This window comes from Notamacropus eugenii, chromosome 1 (assembly GCF_028372415.1).
Source record: "Notamacropus eugenii isolate mMacEug1 chromosome 1, mMacEug1.pri_v2, whole genome shotgun sequence".
In the NCBI taxonomy this organism is placed as follows: domain Eukaryota; kingdom Metazoa; phylum Chordata; class Mammalia; order Diprotodontia; family Macropodidae; genus Notamacropus; species Notamacropus eugenii.
In genome coordinates, this window is record NC_092872.1 from 232,045,736 (window position 1) to 232,065,776 (window position 20,041).

General features: G+C 41.1%; 1 protein-coding gene across 2 annotated transcripts in view; it reads left to right on the forward strand.

Annotated features, from left to right (window-relative positions):
• The window catches only part of POLR3A (RNA polymerase III subunit A), a 49,510-nt gene that overhangs the window by 343 nt on the left and 29,126 nt on the right, over nt 1-20,041 (forward strand). Inside the window, exons 2-12 of one of the 2 annotated variants that reach the window (XM_072628066.1) lie at nt 1,701-1,836; nt 3,238-3,375; nt 3,679-3,850; nt 10,284-10,438; nt 12,639-12,878; nt 12,971-13,133; nt 14,137-14,273; nt 15,067-15,170; nt 15,752-15,893; nt 17,024-17,164; nt 19,494-19,563. In XM_072628066.1, the coding sequence (XP_072484167.1) occupies nt 1,701-1,836; nt 3,238-3,375; nt 3,679-3,850; nt 10,284-10,438; nt 12,639-12,878; nt 12,971-13,133; nt 14,137-14,273; nt 15,067-15,170; nt 15,752-15,893; nt 17,024-17,164; nt 19,494-19,563 (1,598 nt within the window). The remainder of the gene's footprint in view (nt 1-1,700; nt 1,837-3,237; nt 3,376-3,678; nt 3,851-10,283; nt 10,439-12,638; nt 12,879-12,970; nt 13,134-14,136; nt 14,274-15,066; nt 15,171-15,751; nt 15,894-17,023; nt 17,165-19,493; nt 19,564-20,041) is intronic. The other variant, XM_072628067.1, reaches the window with a different exon arrangement.

Here is a 20,041-nt window from a genome sequence, read left to right on the forward strand (position 1 = left end):
CGGGAGGGGGGGCGGGGGCGCCCCGTTTGCTGTGGCGCTTTCGGGGCTGTGAATCGCTTTCCTCCCGCATCCCCAGCGAGCCAGACGGCCGGGGGGGTAGCTTCGTGCCCATTGGACAGACTGGGAAAACTGAGGCCCGGAGGAAGCGCTCCCTGGCGGGGGCGTGTTATCACTCGGCCCTCCCCCTTGGCCCTGGAACTGTGGTCCGGTCCGCTGAGGGGGGGTAATGGTGACGAGATGGAAAACCTGAGTTCGAATCCGGCCCCAGACCCGCCCTGGCTGCAGAGACTCACTGCCCTGTGCCTCAGTTTCCTCGACTGTCAAATGGGCTCGCGGGTAATACGGGCGCGATCTGCATTTATCAGGCGCCTGCCGTGGTGGGCGGATCCTGGGACGCGTACTTGTGAAGCGCCCCGGGAAAGGCCGGTGGTGTTTCCGCGTCCGCACTGCTGAGCCTGGCTTCAGGTGCCTGGAATACCCAGGACAGAACACGGGGGAGCCGGGGGCCCAGAGTTGGGGTGAGAAACAGGCAAGTCAGCGAGCATTTATTAAGCGCCAAGTGTGTCCGGGGTGCATCGGGAGACAAAAGAGGGGCCCTGGAAAATAACGAGCGGGTGAGGTCCCGGTGAGGGGGGAGGGTAAGGGAGGCCGGGCCGGCCCAGAGCCTCAGACCCAGCGGACGCTTCCTACATGCTTGTGAGTGACTTCGTTGTCGGAGGCTGAGCCCCGGGGACGGAGGGGCATCTCTTGAGCGCCTGATGTATTTAAGGCCCCGCGCTGGGCACCGGGGTAGGAGGGTGAAAAGCCGGGGGGAGCCAGGGCTGGGGCTGTGAAATGAGGGGCAGTTGGATGCTTTCCCAGGCTGCCTCCAGATCTTCTGACCCTTTGATCCCAGGACAGGTTCCGGCTCCCGGAACCTTACGGTTTAGGAGCAGGTGGTCCGTGTCTACACCGCTAAGCCACATAGGGGTTAGCATGTAAGAGCTCAGGAGAGATGCCGTGGAGATAGCCAAGACTGGGGAGCAGGGGGAGCGCCTTAGCTCCTCCATCCTGGAGGAACTGAAGGTGGGGAGGCGTGAAGGCAGGGCCGGCAAGGCACTAGAAGGTCCTGCCGTGACTACTGGAACCCAGAACCGGGAGGCAGGGAATGAATGGTAAATGCTGGGGCCTCGGACCTGCATCAGAGGAAAGATCCGCTCATTAGCCCATCTCACAGCTTGAGCGCAGCTCTTGGCACCTGGCCCTCAGGGCTAAATGTTTGTGGGAATCTGCTTTCATGATCAAGATGATTAACATGATCTAAGGTATTAGGAAACGTTGTTTGTTTGTTCAGTAAGACAGCTGCCAGCATCATGAACTGTTGTAGATTGTAGTATTGAACTAAGGTTTTCATAAAGTCTCATCATCTTGCTGTTTATAGACAAACATATCCGTTTCCAAGGATTCACTGGGGCTTGCTTTAACAACATTGAAGTCAGTTGCCTTGATCAAGGAGCATTTTTGAGTAACATTTGTCTCTTGTGAGAGAATTATGTAGGAATGTGTTTTTACTAGTGTCTATCACATTGAAAATATAATTGTCATTTCACTTTTTAAAAAAAATCTTCTGAACCCAAGGGAATTTGAATGTTCAATCCCAACAAAACATGGTTAGGTTTTTTTGGCAACTAATAGAATTTCTCACCTCCTTTCTACTTTAGAAGCCACATCTGTTTTGGAATGAAGTCACCTGAAGAAATGCGCCAGCAGGCTCACATCCAGGTTGTTAGTAAGAACTTGTACAGTCAGGACAATCACCACTCTCCCTTGCTTTATGGAGTTCTGGATCATAGGATGGTAAGATACTCTCACCCCCTTCTCCTCAGCACTCTCAAACGCAAGTGCTGCTGTGAGCGCACATGCAAACACATGCATATACACACATGTACCCTTGCTTGTCCTCTGAGACTGAATTTGCTTGTGAAAAATGGTCAGTGTTCAGTGTCCCTTCTGAGAGTGACAGTTGTGATGTGAACTTCTGTCCTTTCAGTTTGTGGTTGAGAACTCCACTGTCAGACCATCCTCTGGGAATTTCCCATCACCTTGCTTCACAGTTGGAGTGTTGGTCCCACCGGTTCATTAATAAGACCTTATTGGTTTGTCTCAGCTAACTGCTCTCCTTCAACCTTTGATGGATTCCCTTTTTGAAATTGTGCTATATTATGTCCCTACCACCTGTTCCTATCAGCGTAAACTTCCCCTCATCATATTTTAAATTTGAGCTCATTTTGGAGCTGTTCTTGTTGACTGATGATCTCTAAGTCCTAAATGAACCTCCGTCTGAGATTCAGTGACCACCATTGCTGATTTTCCTGAGCATGCTTCCTTCCTTTTCCTCTCTGAGATAAAAATCAGACTTTCTCAAACAGCAGTTCTCCCTCCTTTTCTTCATCTCCAAATCCCACATACACCAATTTTACTTAATATGCAGGAGGACCCTCAAGATCCCCATGGGGCCATCACAGTGCAAAAATGTAGAAATTGTACGTAAACTTATGCTCATACAGACTGAGGTGAAGATATCACCATGTGACTGACTACCATCATCTCCATAACTCCCGTTAAATAGAGCTAGAGCAGACATCAAAGACCTTGGGCTGTGAATGATTAGAAATCATGTTTCCTTTAGGCTTTGCACAGTTCCAAGCACTAAGTAAATGTGAATAATATTTTGATATTCTGTGCTTGTTCTTGCTGGTGCGTACTGTGTCTCTCATAACACCTAGCATAGCACTGAATACATGAATTGAGTGAATGAAAAAGTATTTATTAAATCCTGTATCCTGTATTCCAAGCACTTTCTCTGCATGCATAGAAAGAAGTCAATCTCTGTTCTTAAAGAGTTCACATTCTAATAAGAAAAGACAACTCAAAAAGAAAAGTTTGGAAGGTAATGGTATGACAAAAGGCAAATGGCAGGGCCCAGGAGTCCTTAAGGTCAAGGGGGTATCTGCCTCATGGGCTGTGGAGCCTGAGGGAACCAGCCTGCCTCACTGAAGAGGGAGGAGTAGGTCTAAGGGGCAGAGCAGAGATTCTGGGTTCCCTTGGGCAAGGGAGGATGGAGTGTGGGAATATCCAGCCAGGATTGGAAAAGGAAAATGGGTGTGTTTGATTAAAACATCAACTGACGTGAGATCTGTACCATATTTATTTTTTACTCGTCACCATTGGTTCATGTGTATCTGCTTTTATTCAAAGGGTACAAGTGAGAAGGATCGTCCTTGTGAAACCTGTGGGAAGAATTTAGCAGAATGTTTGGGACATTATGGATACATTGACTTGGAGTTGCCATGTTTTCATGTGGGATATTTCAAAGCTGTCATAGGTGTTCTGCAGGTGAATTGATGAACATTATTTTCTGTGGCAAAGGTCTCTGGGATCTAAATTCTAGAAGTATTCTAGAATGAAAAAGTATTTCCTCAAGAGGATGATTAGATAAGTTTTGAACTATGTATTACATATTTTTGTTTTATACTAATATGATTTGATAGAAATTATTATATAAAGATAATATTATCTTTGTTGAAAATACATTTTTCTTTAAATAAATGTTAATTTTTAATTTATTTTAATTTTTAATAATTTAATTAATATTCCTAAAACAATAAATTTAATAATTTAATATTTAATTTTTTGAAGATGATCTGTAAAACTTGCTGCCACATTATGCTGTCCCAGGAGGAAAGGAAACAATTTTTAGATTACCTAAAAAGGCCTGGTCTCACTTATCTACAGAAAAGAGGTCTCAAAAAGAAAATCTCTGACAAATGCAAGAAAAAAAACACTTGTCATCATTGTGGAGCTTTTAATGGTAAGTGCTCTGTATTAGTTACCATTTACACCCCCTCTTACTTAGAATCATAACATTTTATATTTAAGGATTGCTTGTTTTAGATAAAAACCAAGCCTTCATTTCAAGAAACCAAATCCTGATTGAGACCTTCATTGGAACATAGAGGAGATAGCAGAATTTTCCACCATTTTCCTGAGGAAGACCCACTTTTAACTTTCTCCAAGTCTCATGATTACTCCCAGAGAATGGTGGGGTGCTGAAAGTGCAGGTTGCTGACTGAGTTGGCAGGTGGGGAAGAGAAGGGGTGCTGCCATCAAATTATCCCTTCTGTCAGGTATTCCTAAGGTCTATAGGGAGGGGAACATGGCCCTAGCAGCTGAGTTAGAGATGGAACGGGGAAAGTTTCAGTATCAGCTGATAAAATAGCACAAGAGAATATCACAAACAGTGTCCTAGGATCTCAGAGTTTGCAGATCTTCATCCGCATTTGGTCCAGGCCAGATCTACAAGAGTCCTCACTGCAGTATGTTGGAGAAATGGTCATTCTGTCCTTTAAAGGCCTCTGACGAAGGGAATTCCCTCACACTTTGAATGCCTCTGACTCGTCACCATTCTGGTTGGCCTCTAGGACAGCCTACACTTTGTCTTAGTCTTTCTTTGGCTGGGACCCAGAACTGATCCTCATACTCCCAGTGTTCTTTGACCAGGCCAGCATAGAGAGGAGATGTTACCTTCTTATTCTGGGAAGCTGCACTTCTCTTAATGTACCCCAGAATCACAGGAAGGTTTTAGACTGCTGTAGCACACTGTTCATTGACCATGAGCTTGCAGTTCACCAAACAAACTTCTTTCTAATATGCCTCCTTCAGCTTTCTCCCTTAATTTGTGAAGTAGAGTTTTTGAACCCAAGTTTGAGACTTAGCATTTATCCTTATTTCATTTCCTGTTGCTACCTTCAGCCCTGGGCTCTAGCCTATGAAGATCTTTTCTTAACAGGCAGCTATACTTTTATGATTTCTAGATTGGTACAGATATGTGGGTGCTGTTCTTCCATTCCTTTCCTTTTTTTCAGTTAACTAAAACTTTTCCTCCTACTTCCTCAATTAAAAAAGAAAAAGAAAATTTTGTAACAAGTATGATAGTTAAGCAGAACAAATTTTCACATTGGCCAAGTCCAAAAAATATGACTTTATCCATGCCCTTAGTCTGTCACCTCTGTGTAAGGAAGTGGATAGTATCTTTCATCCTCTAGAATTGTGGTTGTGTTGCATCGATCAGAGTTCTTCAGTCTTTCAGAGTTGTTAGTCTTTTACAGTATTACTGTTTTTGTATATACATTGTTCTTCTGGTTTCCTCACCTCACTGCATCAATTCATCTGAGTCTTCTCAATTTTCTCTGAAACTGGCCCCTTCTTCATTTCTTAAAAGACAATAGTATTTCATGAACAAATGCCATGTCGTCATTCTGCAACTTGTTCAGCCATTCCCTAATTGATGGGTACCTTCTCAGTTTCCAGTTCTTTGCTATCACAAAAAAAAAAAATGCTATAAATTTTGTTGCACTTATAGGTCCTTTTCTTTCTTTGATCTCTTGGAGACAGACCTAGTAGTAGTATTGCCAAGTCAAAGGCTAAGCACAGTGTGATAGATTTGGGGCATCGTTCCAGAATCCTCTCTACAATGGCTGGCCCAGGTCACAGCTCCACGGGCAGGCCCCTCCACTATCTGTCATTTTCCTTGTTTGTCATGTTTGCCTATCTGATGAGTGCCAACTGGATCCCTTGGTTGCTGTAATTTGCATTTCTCTAAGTATTAGTGATTTGAAGCTTTGTTTTATTCATTTGGCTGTAGAGAACTTGGGCATCTTTAGAAAAACATCTGTTCATATCCTCTGACCATTTATCAATTGACGAATGATTTTTTAGAAATTTGTATCAACTACTTACATATCTTAGAATGAGAACTTCATTGGACAGACTTGCTGTACTTATCTCCCAAGTTAATTTTCCCATGTAACTTTAGCTGCTTTGGTTGAAATTTTGTCAGGATTTTTAAATTTTATGTAATTAAAATTGTTGATTGTATCTTTTATGATCCTCTCTGTCCCTTTTTTAGTCATGAACTTTTCCTGTCCAAAAATCTAAAAGGCCTTCCCTTTCTTGTGCCTCTAACTAGTTTAAAATCTACTACCATCACCACCATCCCCTCCCCACCCCAAATCATTTCTCCAATTGGATCCATTTTTTTGGTAGAAGGTATGACATGTTGGTCTATACCTTGTTTCTGTTGAACTGATTTCAAATTCTCCCCAGAGTTTTTGGTCAAATAGTGATTTCTTACACTAGTAGTTTGTCTTTTTATCAAATAGTAATCTATTGTGTTCATTTATTTCCATATGTTGCATACCGAATCTTTTCCCCTGGTCAACCATATTTCTTAATCAGTACCAAATTTTTTTTCATTATTACTGCTTTGTAGTTTGGTTTGAGATCTGGAACTGCAGGCCCCCATCCTCCCATTTTTTTTTCATTATTTCCCTTGAGATTCTTGACCTTTTGTTCCTTCAGATGAATTTTATATTTTTTTCTAGCTCTATAATGTACTCCTTTGGTAGTTTGATTGGTTTGGCTCTGAACAAGTAAATTACTTTAGGTTGTATTATCATTTTTGTTATATTGGCTCAGCCAATATAATAATTAATATTGAATTATTTTGGTCTGTCTTCCTATAAAGAATGTTCTGTTGTTGTATTTTTTTAGTTTCTGTGTGTCCTGGCAGATAGAATCTCAAGTATTTTATACATTCTGTAATTATTTTAAGTGGAGTTTCTCTTTCTATCTCTTCCTGGGTTTTGTTGGTAACATACAAAAAAAGGACAAATTTTATATCTCCAACTTTCCTGAAAATAGTCATTGTTTCAATTAATTCCTCTTTCCTTCATGACCCTGGCCAATATGTCTTTACCAGTCCTTGTTATGTCCCTGGCTCAAGAGTTTGTTATTACTCTTTTAAGTTGTTACCCTGAAATCAGGCTTCTGCTCTTAAGGGGCCGTCTTCACCAAATGTTTGCTTCCTGGATCTGCTTTTCTCCTGTTTATCCCTTGCCTTCATGAAACCACCACCAATGCCTCTTTTGGCCCAAGCCTCATCTTTGACTGTGCCCTCTAGATTTCTTTCAGCAGTATCAGAAGGGAAGCAATAGTTGCCCAAGTGGACGGACCTCGGGCAGTCCTCTACTCTTCCCTGGAGAGACAATCAGCAGTTGCCTCAGTGCCCCTCAACAGAGGTGACCTCTCCTGAGCGATCTCTCAGCTGCCTGACCCTTCTGTTCAGGGGATCCCGCTTCCTCTCTATATCTGAAGGGCCTTCCTCTTCAGGAATAAACTGAGGTATATTTGGAGTTTCAGGTATGCTGATGACCTTCCATTCTTCTCTTGGTGACCCTGAGTGATGTTTCCACACTGCCTTTAAAGGTGCCTCTTCTGTCTCTCCCTCCCCTTCCCTCCCAAAGCATGGCCTCTCCTTGTGCTCGTGGCCTCAGATGGGGAGAGATGCTCTTCACATCCCTTTAGCTTCTCTTCAGGAAGGGCAGTTGTCAGAGAGTCCTGGCAGAAATGTCAGTGCTGCACACTCATGCCTCATCATTTCAGGATCCTTCCTAGGCTGTTTTGTCACTGTCAGAGAATCCCAGACTACTCAGGAGTGATGCCCATGGGTGCCTTCACCATGAGAGAAGCATCTTCTTGTCTCACCTACCTTGGTCTGCCATCAATGACTTTCTTCTGGAGTCCCCCCTCTCCTTTGGGGCTAGCCCTCCTGATCCTTTCCCCTTAACTCCAGTCATTTCCTTCCCTCCCTATACAAGCTCTGAGCCCTCTAGATCACCTGAAGAATTTCCTCACTGTCATTTCAGCCCATGTCCTGTTTTCTGGCCCCATCAGACATGTAGCCTTCTTCAGAAATAGAACATTGATGATGATGGTGGTGATGGTGGTGAAGTCATTAATGGCTAGCTAGTATTTATGTAGCACTTAAAGGTTTGCCAGGCTTTTTACATGTGTTAGCTCATCTGATCCTCACAATAGCCTTGGGAGGTAGGTACTGTTATTATCCCCTTTTTCAGATGAGAAAACTGAGGCACAAAGCAGTTAAGTGACTTGCCCAAGGTCATCCAGCTAGGAAGTGTCTGAGGTGGGATTTGAACCCAGCTCTTCCTGCCTCCAGGCCTGGTCCTCTGCTTCCTGGGCGCAGTGGACTGGGCTGCTTGCTGAGAAAGTAGAACTTTTAGCTTAGATCCTAAAAAATTTACCACTGAGGAGGGGGTTATCACTAATAGGCAGCTATAGTACTCTGTTACATTGTGAGTACTTTCATTATGAAGGAGGTACTGGGTAAAGTTTCAAGAACCAGCATCTTTCTCCACCTGGGGGGAACACTTTGCCAGGTTGGATTTTTTTTAATAACATAGATGGGCAGGAGGAGGAGGGAGAACATTCCAGGCTTGGGGGTCAGACAGGAAACAAAGGCAGGAGACTGTGATTCCTACTTGGGTGGGCAGAGGAGTATCCAGTGTGGCAGAACATTGCCCCTTCTTCCTCTAGACCCCCAGTGACTGGAATCAGCCATGTATGCTCTCAGGCATGGAGATAATTTTTCTTTTGGTGAAGACTGGGTTTCAAACAACTCTGAAAGACTTTAAAACTGACCAGTTGTGTCGCCAGAGAATTCATTATGAAGCATGTAATGCTCCCGACAGAGAAGAAATAAACGACTAACAGTGGAAAAAGAGACATAGATTTTTGGACACAACCATTGGGTGGATTAGTTTTGCTTGAGAATGCTTATTTGTCAGGCTTTTTAATTGGGGGGTTGTGGGAGGGGGAAAGATTAGTAGTAATGATGCCAAAAAAAAGGGGCCGTTGAAATAACCTCTGAAAATGCCGAGGGGAGAGGCAGAGGGAGTTCAGAGGGAAGCACAGACAAGCTGGAATTTGGAAAGCAGTGTGTGGAATTTTACATTTATCTACACATACTGACATATACACATATCTTTCTTAATAAAGCAAGTGATAGGAAATCATGCCTTTATATACAATCATTTTGTGTTCTGTGTATGTGGAAATGCTCCTTTTTGGTTCAAGTTCAAAATAAAAAAATCATCTTAAAAGACTTCATTTCAGTCATATATTTGACAAAAATTTCTCATGATGTTGAGAAATTTGGGTTGTTAATAGTGCAGTTGGATGGGTTTGAGCCAGTTGAATTACCATATCAAGGATGTTAATAAATGGATCCAAAAGTATAATGTCCCATGGCGGGGGGGGGTAGTGCTAAGAGTCCCACTGTTCTTTGTCTTGTCAGGACATGAGTCCTGAGTTGAATTTTAAAATGCCCAGGATGATGTCATATGAATAACATTAGAACTGAATAGGGATGTTTGTTTAACCTGAAGGTTGATATTGGAGTGGGGGGAGGAGGGGAGGTACATGTCCTCAAATATTTGAAAGGGGTATTATCCACAAGAGGGATTAGACTTATTCTGTGGGGATCTGGTAAGACCCACAAGTAAAAGTTGCCAGAAAGTAGATTTTGGCTGAATGAAAGGAAGAACTTTTCCTGATTAGAGCTGTCTGAAAGTGGAATAGACTTAGCCTTGATGGTGACAGCTTCAATATAGGTGTTTCCAAGCTGAGGCTGGCTGCCCACTGAGAGGGGCAGAGGCAGAAGAGACCAGCAGGGTTCAGGGATGGTCTCCGAGTTACTTGAGAACTCCAGGATCCTATTATGTCCACACTGGCTATCTTTGCAGTTGCTAGCTTTAGAGTTGGGAGTTTTTAAGCTTCCCAAGCTTTCTGGTTACCTGGTTTTCTATTAATGACTAATTTGGATGAAGAATGAGAGAACAGAAAGCAAACCTGTACATGAATACAGGTGCTAAATGTGTTTTCCTGAAGGTTCCCTTTTAATTAGTTTACTTTTTGCCACCTGTGGTGAAATTGTGTTGTCTGAATTAGTATGTCATTCAGTTGTTTCAGTTGTGTCAACTCTTTATGATCCCATTTAGGGTTTTCTTGGCAAAGACACTAGAGTGGTTTGCCGTTTTCTTCTCCAGCTCATTTTACAGATGAGGAGCTGAGGCAAACAGGGTAAACTGACTCACTGAGGGTCACACAGCTATTAAGTGTCTACGGTCAGGTTTGAATTCCAGAAGATGAGTCTTCCTGACTCCAGGCCTAGTGCTCTATCTTGCACTGCACCACCTTGCTGCCCCTGAGTCCGTATGATAACCACTCAGATTCATAACTTATCATTGAAGGTTTCTCTATTTTAAAGTATAGCCTTTAGTATAATTGGATCTTTGATATTTTTATATTTTCACTTTTATTATTTATGTTGTCAGCCAGAAAAGCATGACTGAATTGAGTTTTAAAAACCAAAATTCATCTTGTAGGCACTGTGAAGAAATGTGGCTTGTTGAAGATAATTCACGAGAAGTACAAGACCAATAAAAAAGTAGTGGATCCTGTTGTGTCTAATTTCCTTCAGTCATTTGAAACTGCCATTGAATATAACAAAGAAGTAGAGCCCCTCCTAGGGAGAGCCCAGGTGAGCCTGAGAATGCATGTGGCACCATCCTTTTGGTTGTGATCATGTAGAACTTGTATGTGGTCCCAGAGTCCTACTTGCTGACACCCAGGCGGTGAGTAAGGACTCCAGAATGAGTTTGTTCTATAACCCATGTAGTATAATTCAGTAGAGGATGGGGTGCTGTGGAGGATAGAAACTAGACCTTGGAATCAGGAGGCCTTCAGTCCTGCCTGAGATTCAGTCTCTGTGACCCTTGGAGAGTCCCATCACCTCTCAGTGCCCAGGGCAGAGTTTTTGAAGACTCTGAGTTGCTGATCATATCACAGGAGGAACTTCCTACATGGGGAATTCCCAAACAGTTGTAATCCCATCTGGACCTTCTTTTGAACTATTCTTTCATGTGCTTCTGCTTTCCATTATTTCCTATTCCTTTTTGGTGTGAATGCTGAATAAGATGGCTGTAACTCACCAATGTTGGGTCACATAATTTGCTAGTTTTGACAGTAAAAAATAAGGTTCCCTCATATATAGAGATCTTTACTCTAGAGCAGGAAAGTGCTTTGTTGTTGCTTCATACTGGCCCTGAGAGGGAGGGTGTAAGTATTACCTTCATCCCTATGTAAAGATTTGGACTGTGGGCTAAATTTTTTATTACAAGCCTTTAGAGCTGGAAGGGGCATTAGAGAACATCTAGCCCATTCTTCTCATTTTTCGTATGAAGATGTTATGACCCAGAGAAACAGAGGAACTTTTCCTAAATTACCTCATGTCTGCCAGGTCCCAGAAAGGGTAAACAGCAGGCCTAGGAGCCGAACCCACATTCCATTGTCGCTTCCAAGAGCATCTCAGGGCTCACTTCTTTGCTGGTCCAATTAATTTTCCAAAAACAAACTGCTGATTTTGTGACTCCTGTACTTAAGCAGGAACAGTGGTTTCTATTGCCTAATGTAGCAAGTCGGAACCCCTGCCCTCTCAAGATCCTCCATAAGCTAGCCCTCCCCTCATTCCCTTATGTCCTTTTACTCTGAACACAGACCCTCCTTTCCAGTCAAACTAGCCTCCTCACAGTCTCTTTCACTTGCCATACCAATTCTCCTTTTTTCTGTTCTTGCTTGAACAAAGACTCATGCCTTCCATCCTGGAATGCCTGCTTTCCATCCTGGAATGCCTGCTTTCCTTCCCTTTGACAGGCAGATTCCCACCTGTCCTGTAATCATGCCTTTTTGATCAGATCGAAAGTTCTTGGAAGTCATAGAGTGTCTTCCCTTCTTCCTTCCAGCAGCTGGCACAACCCCAGTTATGTACCAGGGACTGCATAAACATAGATAGATTTGAGCACTCCTTGATTTGTCTTGCCCCTCACTTCAAGAATTCAGTGGGAGCGGGATTGTTTCACCACAGGTTTGTGATTGGTATGATTGTAGATAATTTTGAGCAATAGTACTTCTCAAGTTCATTAACTTCTCTGTGAAAGGACAAATAACTTTTCTTCATAATGAAAGATTGAGGAGATTAAACCTGATAGAAAACTTTGAACTATTTGAAGAAATGTACCATGGAAAGTTATCACTATTACTCTAATGCCGATTAAATTAATCCAATAAACACTTTGATATGACTTGAAACCTACTAAAAAAAACTCCCCTAATTTTTATTAGTCCTGATTATTCATTTTTCTAAACTTTATGTTCAAATCTTAAATGTTCAAGTATGTGGTCTGTTTCACTGGATTGTTCACTTGAGTGGGACAAAAACCATTTCTACTTCTTTTGATTCTTTCTCCCTGTTCTAGTTCTAGTAAACACTCAGTAAATATTTCCACATCATTAGGCCAAGACCCTGAAGTCCACTTATAGCAAATACTTTCTCCCTCACAGTCACATATTTACAGAAAATCAGGTAAGAGTGGAATACTTTTCATAGTCTGAGATACATTTTCTCAAAAGCTGACTGAGCCTGGGCTTCTAAGACTACAGGCCACATGATGATTTATGTAGGTGTTGGACTCTTAAAGTAAGGTATTGCTGCTTTACTGGAAAATTGATTTTAACTTGTAACTTAGTACTTTCTGAGCATGAAAACTCACATCTAGCTTCTTGCTTTTTTTTCTAAAAAAGTGATAGGAGAGATGGATGGAGAAGAAGTAGGAGTCAAGACAAAGCTGTGGTGTATTGATGTAGGTGCTTCTGATCTACCCTTGAGCATTTTTCTTTTGCAGGAAAATTTGAATCCCTTAGTGGTCCTGAACTTATTTAAAAGAATCCCTGCTGAAGATATACCTCTCCTTCTAATGAATCCAGAAGCAGGGAAGCCCTCCGACTTGATTCTTACACGCCTTTTGGTACCTCCTTTGTGTATCAGGCCCTCCGTTGTGAGTGATCTGAAGTCTGGCACAAATGAAGATGACTTGACTATGAAACTGACAGAAATCATCTTCCTTAATGATGTTATCAAAAAGGTTAGTGCTGCAGAGCAGTCTGGGAGGATTACAACATATTTGCGTAAAACTAGAAACCAATGTACTTTTACTTTTGGTCTTCTGATTTTCAGCATCGGATATCGGGCGCCAAAACACAGATGATCATGGAAGATTGGGACTTCCTGCAGCTCCAGTGTGCTCTCTACATCAACAGTGAACTCTCAGGTATACCCCTCAACATGGCGCCTAAGAAATGGACCAGAGGTTTTGTTCAGCGGTTGAAAGGAAAACAAGGTAGATCTGATTTTTTTCTCCTTTTTTTCTCAGTTCAGTAATGTGTATATTGTCAGCAGGCAGTCACAATAACATGAGATTTTATGTGAAAGCAAGGTTTATTATAAGAGAAATGAACATGCTTGTGGAACCCAGAGTTCAGTTATCACAGAAGTTTCACATATCTATGACAGTACAGCAAAAGAGGAGGGGAAAACAGGAAGGGGTGTGGCATGGGAGGAAAAAGGTACAATAATCCTTCCCTAGGGAGGAGCAAGGCAGACTGTAGCCACAGCATTCTTTTCCTTTGGGATCCTCTAGACTCTGAAGATAGGAGGGTCTACTTACCTGCAAAGGACCCCGGCTGCACAAGCATTTTTTCCAGCCTGGCCAACACCTATCTTGCCTCTCTAGAACTCAGAGAATCCATCTTGGGGTGCAAATGACAGATTATATTGGTTGGAGGAGGCTTTGTCCTGGACAGTCCTGGGTCCAGTGTTTCTGGAAAATATGGCAACTCAAAAAAACCAGTTCAGGGGACCCATTAACATCCCTTAAGAATATTAAGAGCTCACTATGTGCCAGGCACCAGGCTGAGGGCAGGGCATCTGAACCCAAACAAAAAAACCAGCCCCTCCCCTCAAGGAGCTTCACATTCAAATGGGGGAAGGCACCTCCTCAAACAGAACTGGAAAGTGGAGAGGGCAGCATGATGGATGCCTGGGCAGGGCCCCAGTGGCTGGGGAGAGTCCAGAGAGTGGAGAGTAAAGCTAGGAGAAAAGTGACCGTGTTTGAACAAAGTCCAGGCTGAGGCCTCTGCCAGAGAGCAGTGTCTCCCGGAAGAGAATACTGCTGGAAAAGTTCTGGGGGCCAAGAGGGCATTCTTAGGTCTTCCTTGAATTGCGTCTGCCATTTTAAGATCCAGGTTGGACATGTAAACAAACACCAAGTAATCAGTAGAGTTAGTTGGCAAAAAGAGCCCACCACACAGACTTAAGCCATTCCTTTATTTTTACTTCATAAGGTCGCTTTAGAGGAAACCTCTCTGGAAAAAGGGTAGACTTTTCTGGCAGAACAGTCATCTCACCTGACCCCAATCTTCGAATAGACGAAGTAGCCGTGCCAGTTCACGTGGCCAAAATATTAACCTTTCCTGAGAAGGTGAGCACTGGAAAACTACTTGCTTTACTTGTTTTACTTTTAAAAAGTCATCTGTTGTGTTTGATTCAAGGGAAGTGTATTTTGTTGTTGTTCAGTTGTTTCAGTCATGTCTGACTCTCTTCAACCCCATTTGGGGTTTTCTCGGCAAAGATACTGGTTTGTGGTTTGACATTTCTTTCTCCAGCTCATTTTACAGACAAGAACAGTGAGGTAAGCAAGGTTCAGTGATTTGCCCAGGGTCACACAGCTAGTAAATGTCTGAGGCCATATCTGAACTCAGAAAGATGAGTCTTCTTGACTTTAGACCTAGAATTCTATCCACTGCACCACCTAACTGCCCCAGGGAAATGTATATTCTGCATTTTATGGTTGTAAGGGGCACTTTAACTAGTGATCTAGACACAACTCTAGAATAATAATAGGAAAATAATCCATTTCCTTCCTGGTGATTCATAATTAACGCTAGGTTAGAGATATAGCTACATCATTTAGTTTCTCCGTTAAAATTGCTGTGGTTTTTTTTAATTCTACTCTTACATATGTAAAAAAAAAAAAAAAACTTGTGATGCTGGAATCATGCATATAGCACATTTTAATAACAAATACACAAAAACTGTTTCACTAGACATGTTGGCCCACTTTTCAAGGAGTTTGGATAGTAGACTACATGGGGTGTTCCTTTTCTAATTATTGTTTAGTATAAAGAACATAAAAATTAGTCATGGAATCAACAGAAACATGAAAATCAGACCATAAAAAAGGACTTCTCATTTTTTTCATTTTGCTCCTACAGGTAAATAAAGCAAACATCAATTTTATGAGGAAACTCGTTAGAAATGGTCCTGAAATTCACCCAGGAGCCAATTTCATTCAGCAACGGCACATGCAAATGAAAAGGTACTATCTTGACTAGATTTATCTGCCTCCTAATGGCTAAAGTTTATAACTGTAGTATTATAATATAGTTCAGCCACAGAACTTAATTTCAGAATTTGGAATTTTCCATTTTCTTATTTGACCTCAAGAGATTTGTGCTGTATTTGAGCTTAAGAATTTTTAGATATTGGAATGTGATATTGTTGGTACTATATTTGCCCTGTAACAAAAGATATATTGTTTACCATCTTTGACCTTTAAATACATATTGGTAGATCAGTTATTCAATAGTAAACTTTTTCTTTTAATTCACACAGTGAAAATGTAATAGTGTATTAACTATTATAGAAAAGCTAAGCCTTCTGAACTCTTACACAATCAGAGCATGTTTCAGTTGCTTATATTTTCCAAAGAGGATGAACTCCAGGTTAATTGTTCTTTCCCTCTTGGGAGATACCATATGCAAAAAAAGTCATGAATGAAATAGGCCACTATTAATAGTTCTTAAGCTTTGATTTTGGGAGGAAATGTTCTTTGAACTTCTTAATCAGAAATCATGATTTTTGTCATAATTATGACAAAATTATGACTTTTGTCATAAGGTTTCTGAAGTATGGAAATCGGGAGAAGATGGCGCAAGAGCTCAAGTATGGTGACATCGTAGAGAGACATCTCATAGATGGTGATGTGGTGTTGTTCAATCGACAGCCATCCCTACACAAATTGAGCATCATGGCTCACTTAGTGAGTATAGAATGACTGTTTTCTGTTCACTGGAAGCCCTGTTGTAAATATACTGCAGCACAGAATTTCAGATTCTTGACTCCGGCAGTTACATGATAATCTCAGTACATTTTCTAAACTTTTCCCTTACCCTGTCTTTTGGTTTTCTAAAACTTCAGTTTGTCTTTAGTGCTGTGAATCTTGATGACACTGTTATCTTGAGACACTAAATACAGAGTGACAGTCTGAAGAAAAGTCATTGGAATAACCTCATGGACCAAAGGGCATGAAACTTTCTATGTAATGAAATAGCAGAAGATTCATTTTACTTAAAATTTTTTATTTTAATAAGCTAAGAAGCCACAGTTCTTGAAATGATTTATCTTTTCAGTGCTTCCTTAACTAAGACATTGGCTTCTTTATTTTATAATTGGATTCACAATGACATTGGTAATTTTTTTTAGTATTTAAAGTATAAGAGAACTGCAACTTTTATTCATAAAATATTCACAAACTCTTCTGTCTTTGAAGAAGTTAAATTTATGAGCTCACTATAATGTACACATGACTTGTAAAGGGTTGTGTTAACAGCCTTGAATGAAGGTCTTCAAAGGTGGGTACATTAATTGGGGCTAAATAACAAAACAAACGTTTTAAGATATATGTAGGATTGAAGTTTGGTTGGGGGGAGGGGTTGGAGGTTTTTACACATTTTTTAAAAGTGAGTATTTCACATCTCATACCAAATAGTGACAAATTCACATTATAATTGAATCTAATAGCTTTCCTTGACAGTTGCTCCTGGGACTTGTGATTTAGTGGAAGAACGCAATTTGGAGTAGGAGGACCTGAGTCTGTGCTGCTCACTCCACATGTGAGCAGTTCACTTCAGGCCCTTTGAGTGACTCTTTGTCTTCTTCTCTGTGAAATAATGGAGTTGGACTTTGTAGTCTTCAGGGACCCTTCCAGCTCTGAACTCTTAACCTGTGAAGAAAAATGTGATGTAAATAACATCTGTGACTTACTAGAATAACTAGAAATCCATTTCTAAGAGCCACAGCCTCTCATTTTTGAGGGAACCATTTTCAAATGAATTGGCTAAATTCAAAAGAAAAATTCCATTTGCACAAAACCTGCTTTCCTTTTTGTAGGCAAGAGTAAAACCCCACCGGACTTTCAGATTTAATGAATGTGTCTGTACACCCTACAATGCTGATTTTGATGGAGATGAAATGAACCTTCATCTTCCTCAAACTGAAGAAGCTAAAGCAGAGGCTCTTGTTCTGATGGGGGTAAGTGAGATGTCAGTGTTTGTCTAGGAGCATTATGTCTTACCTAGAAGACCATGGCTTTTGTGCATGGACTCCTTTAAAGGTTTTCTTAGGAACAGACATGAGGCCAGCAAGCCATATGGTTTCTCTTCCTAGTTTAGCTGTTAATTGGTATTTATGCTTCCCATGTAGAATTGGTTGGTGACTTTAATTGTAAAACAGGTTTGGCTGTCAGAAATAGCATTCCTCCCTCGTCCCCCATCATTGCAGATGATTCCTTAGAGAAAATACAGCAAAACCGCAGTAATAGTTACAAAAGCCAGATTGTTCTTTGATGCTGCTTAGCTGCTTAGATCTTTGATTTCATTGAAATGAGGAATTCCCAATGAGAAAACTCCCTCTCCCCATGAAGTCATCTGCTTACAGTCTTAAGAAAGTTGCCTGGGACTCAAAAAAGTTAAGTTCTTTGCCCAGGGTCACAGAGAGGATATATGTCAAATAGAATTGGAACCCACATCCTCCGACCTGACACTATCTCTGTCTGCCAGGCCATGCTTGCTGTCTCTGATCACTGTATGTCCTCATATATTTAGTATCATCAGAAAGTTAAGAGGTTCCGTAAAAATGAACTTTCCATATAACTTAAATATGTCCTTTCAAACTCTGGCATTGTTTTATTTGAATGGTTAGACCTAATTCTACAGTATCTTATACCCTTCTCTGCTTTCTAAAAGAGCCTCTTCTGACTACAATAAAACCTTTTCTTGATGGTATTGTAATCTTTTTGTCACTGAGCTTTATTTGTTATCCAGTGAGCTATTTATTATGCAGAAGCTATTAATGTATGTAGGCATTTTCACCCCTTCACAAAATGACTCCAGAGTGTTAGGGTATTTAGTTCTGCCTGTGGTTTATAGTGTTGCCTGTTTTCTCCTCTCTTATCTGCCCCTTGTTACTCTATGTACTTGCCTTTAACAGCAATGCCTCCTTATCCTCTGTCATGTTCTGAGGCTTCACCTGCCCTTCCCCACCCACAGACATAGCATGCTTCTAATTGGCCACTTCTCATTCACTGTGATTTGGGAAACCTGATAATCAAGCTTGTTAGACTTGTGTATGAAACGAAGGTAAATGGACTCTCAAGTAAAGGCCTTAGGGGCTTTTCCATAATTAAAAGCACATCATATCTTTGTATTATTCCCTTTTGGAGTTCTTACCCCAACCCTAATGAATGTTATGAGCAAAGGGATCTTGAGACAAGTGAGCTAGATATGTGTTAAATCTTTGGAAAACTGGCCATTGACTGTATTTTTCCAATAGAGAGTGTAATATGGATTCTAAACAGTTCCAGTAACTAATAGATTTCCTGCCTTTGTAACAGGAATATTCCTTGCTAAGAGTTCTGTAGATATTTTTTTTTTCTTTTTGATGAAATGCCCCTGTTTCTTTCCTGAAACCTTGATAAGTGACTTAGGAACTGATGAGCCGTTAGTTGGGGTTAGAGGTCCAAGGACATTTTCTTCCTCCCACCACACTGAAGTGACATTGAACTTGGGTGCTTCCTGCTGATAACTGTTTTAAGATGCCCATGATCCCTAGGGAAGCACCCTCTTTCTTTCTTCTTGATAGCCATTAGTCAAGATCAGTCAGGTAGAGTTTCATGTATAGAAATTGGAGAGGCTGAGTATGGTGGTATAGTCTTGTAATCCCTGTTACTGGGGAGGCTGACAGATCAGTGAAACTTGGCAGTCCCAAGCTACAATAGGGCTACAAACTAATCAGATATCCGCAGTAAGTCCAGCAGAAATATGGGGAGCCCCTAAGAGCAAGGGAGGGCTGCTAGACTTCCTATGGAGAGCTGTCCCAGGAAAAACAGAGCAGGTCAAAGCTTCTGTCCTGATCAGCAGTGAGATCTTGCCTATGAGCAGCTACTGTAGTGCCAGTCTAGGCAAGATGAGGAGTCCCACTCTCAAAAAAGTAGAGACTAGACAGAAAAAAACAATTGTTATATGTTCTTTCACTTCAAAAGTAAGGGCTGAGAGTATCCATCTGAAACAACTAAATGTTTTATTAGTTAGAAGAGGAGTGACCTATTAGCCAAAGAGAAATTCAGCCGATATGTCTGAGTAATGCTTTAAAATAAAAAAATGGCATTGTTTGTTTTTAAAACACTTTTTTCATCATTCAAAGAATCTATTTTTTGGAATGGTTAGTGAGGAATAGGTAACAAAAAGTAATTATGCAATATGAAAAAAAAGGAAGCATTATTTTTGTAAACCTTTTGAGGAATTGTTGCAAATGATTCTAACATTAGGTGAATTATGGTGCATTTGATCTTTTTCTCTTTTAGACAAAAGCAAACCTAGTAACGCCAAGAAATGGGGAACCACTAATTGCTGCTATTCAGGATTTCTTGACAGGTGTGTCACATGCACATTGCGGGGGGGGGAGCAGAAGATGGTGGATATAGTGAGGTATTCAAGTGATTTGTTTTTGTGAAAAGTACTTTCAAAATAATCACCACAATGTATTTTGAACATAGGTTCATTGAACTGTCAAATGTTAGAGCTAAAATAAGTCATACAGGTTATCTATTCCCACACCCTCATTTTACAGACAAGGAAACTGATCAGTAGAAGGAAAGTGATTTGCCCAGTGTCACAAAGCTAGATAATGGGTGAACTGGCAATGGAACCCAAGTCTTGTGACTCCTGGTGGGCTGAGTGTCTTAGTGATTGTTATAGTTTTTAAGTGTATCCATAAAAAACCTTTGCTAAAGGTTTTGAATTTTCTTCCCTTATTAATAAAATACTTTGTAAAATGTAAAGTATTCCATAAATATTTGCTGTTTTAATTAGTTGGTTTATCAGCACAAATGCCTACAATATTTTTAGTGAC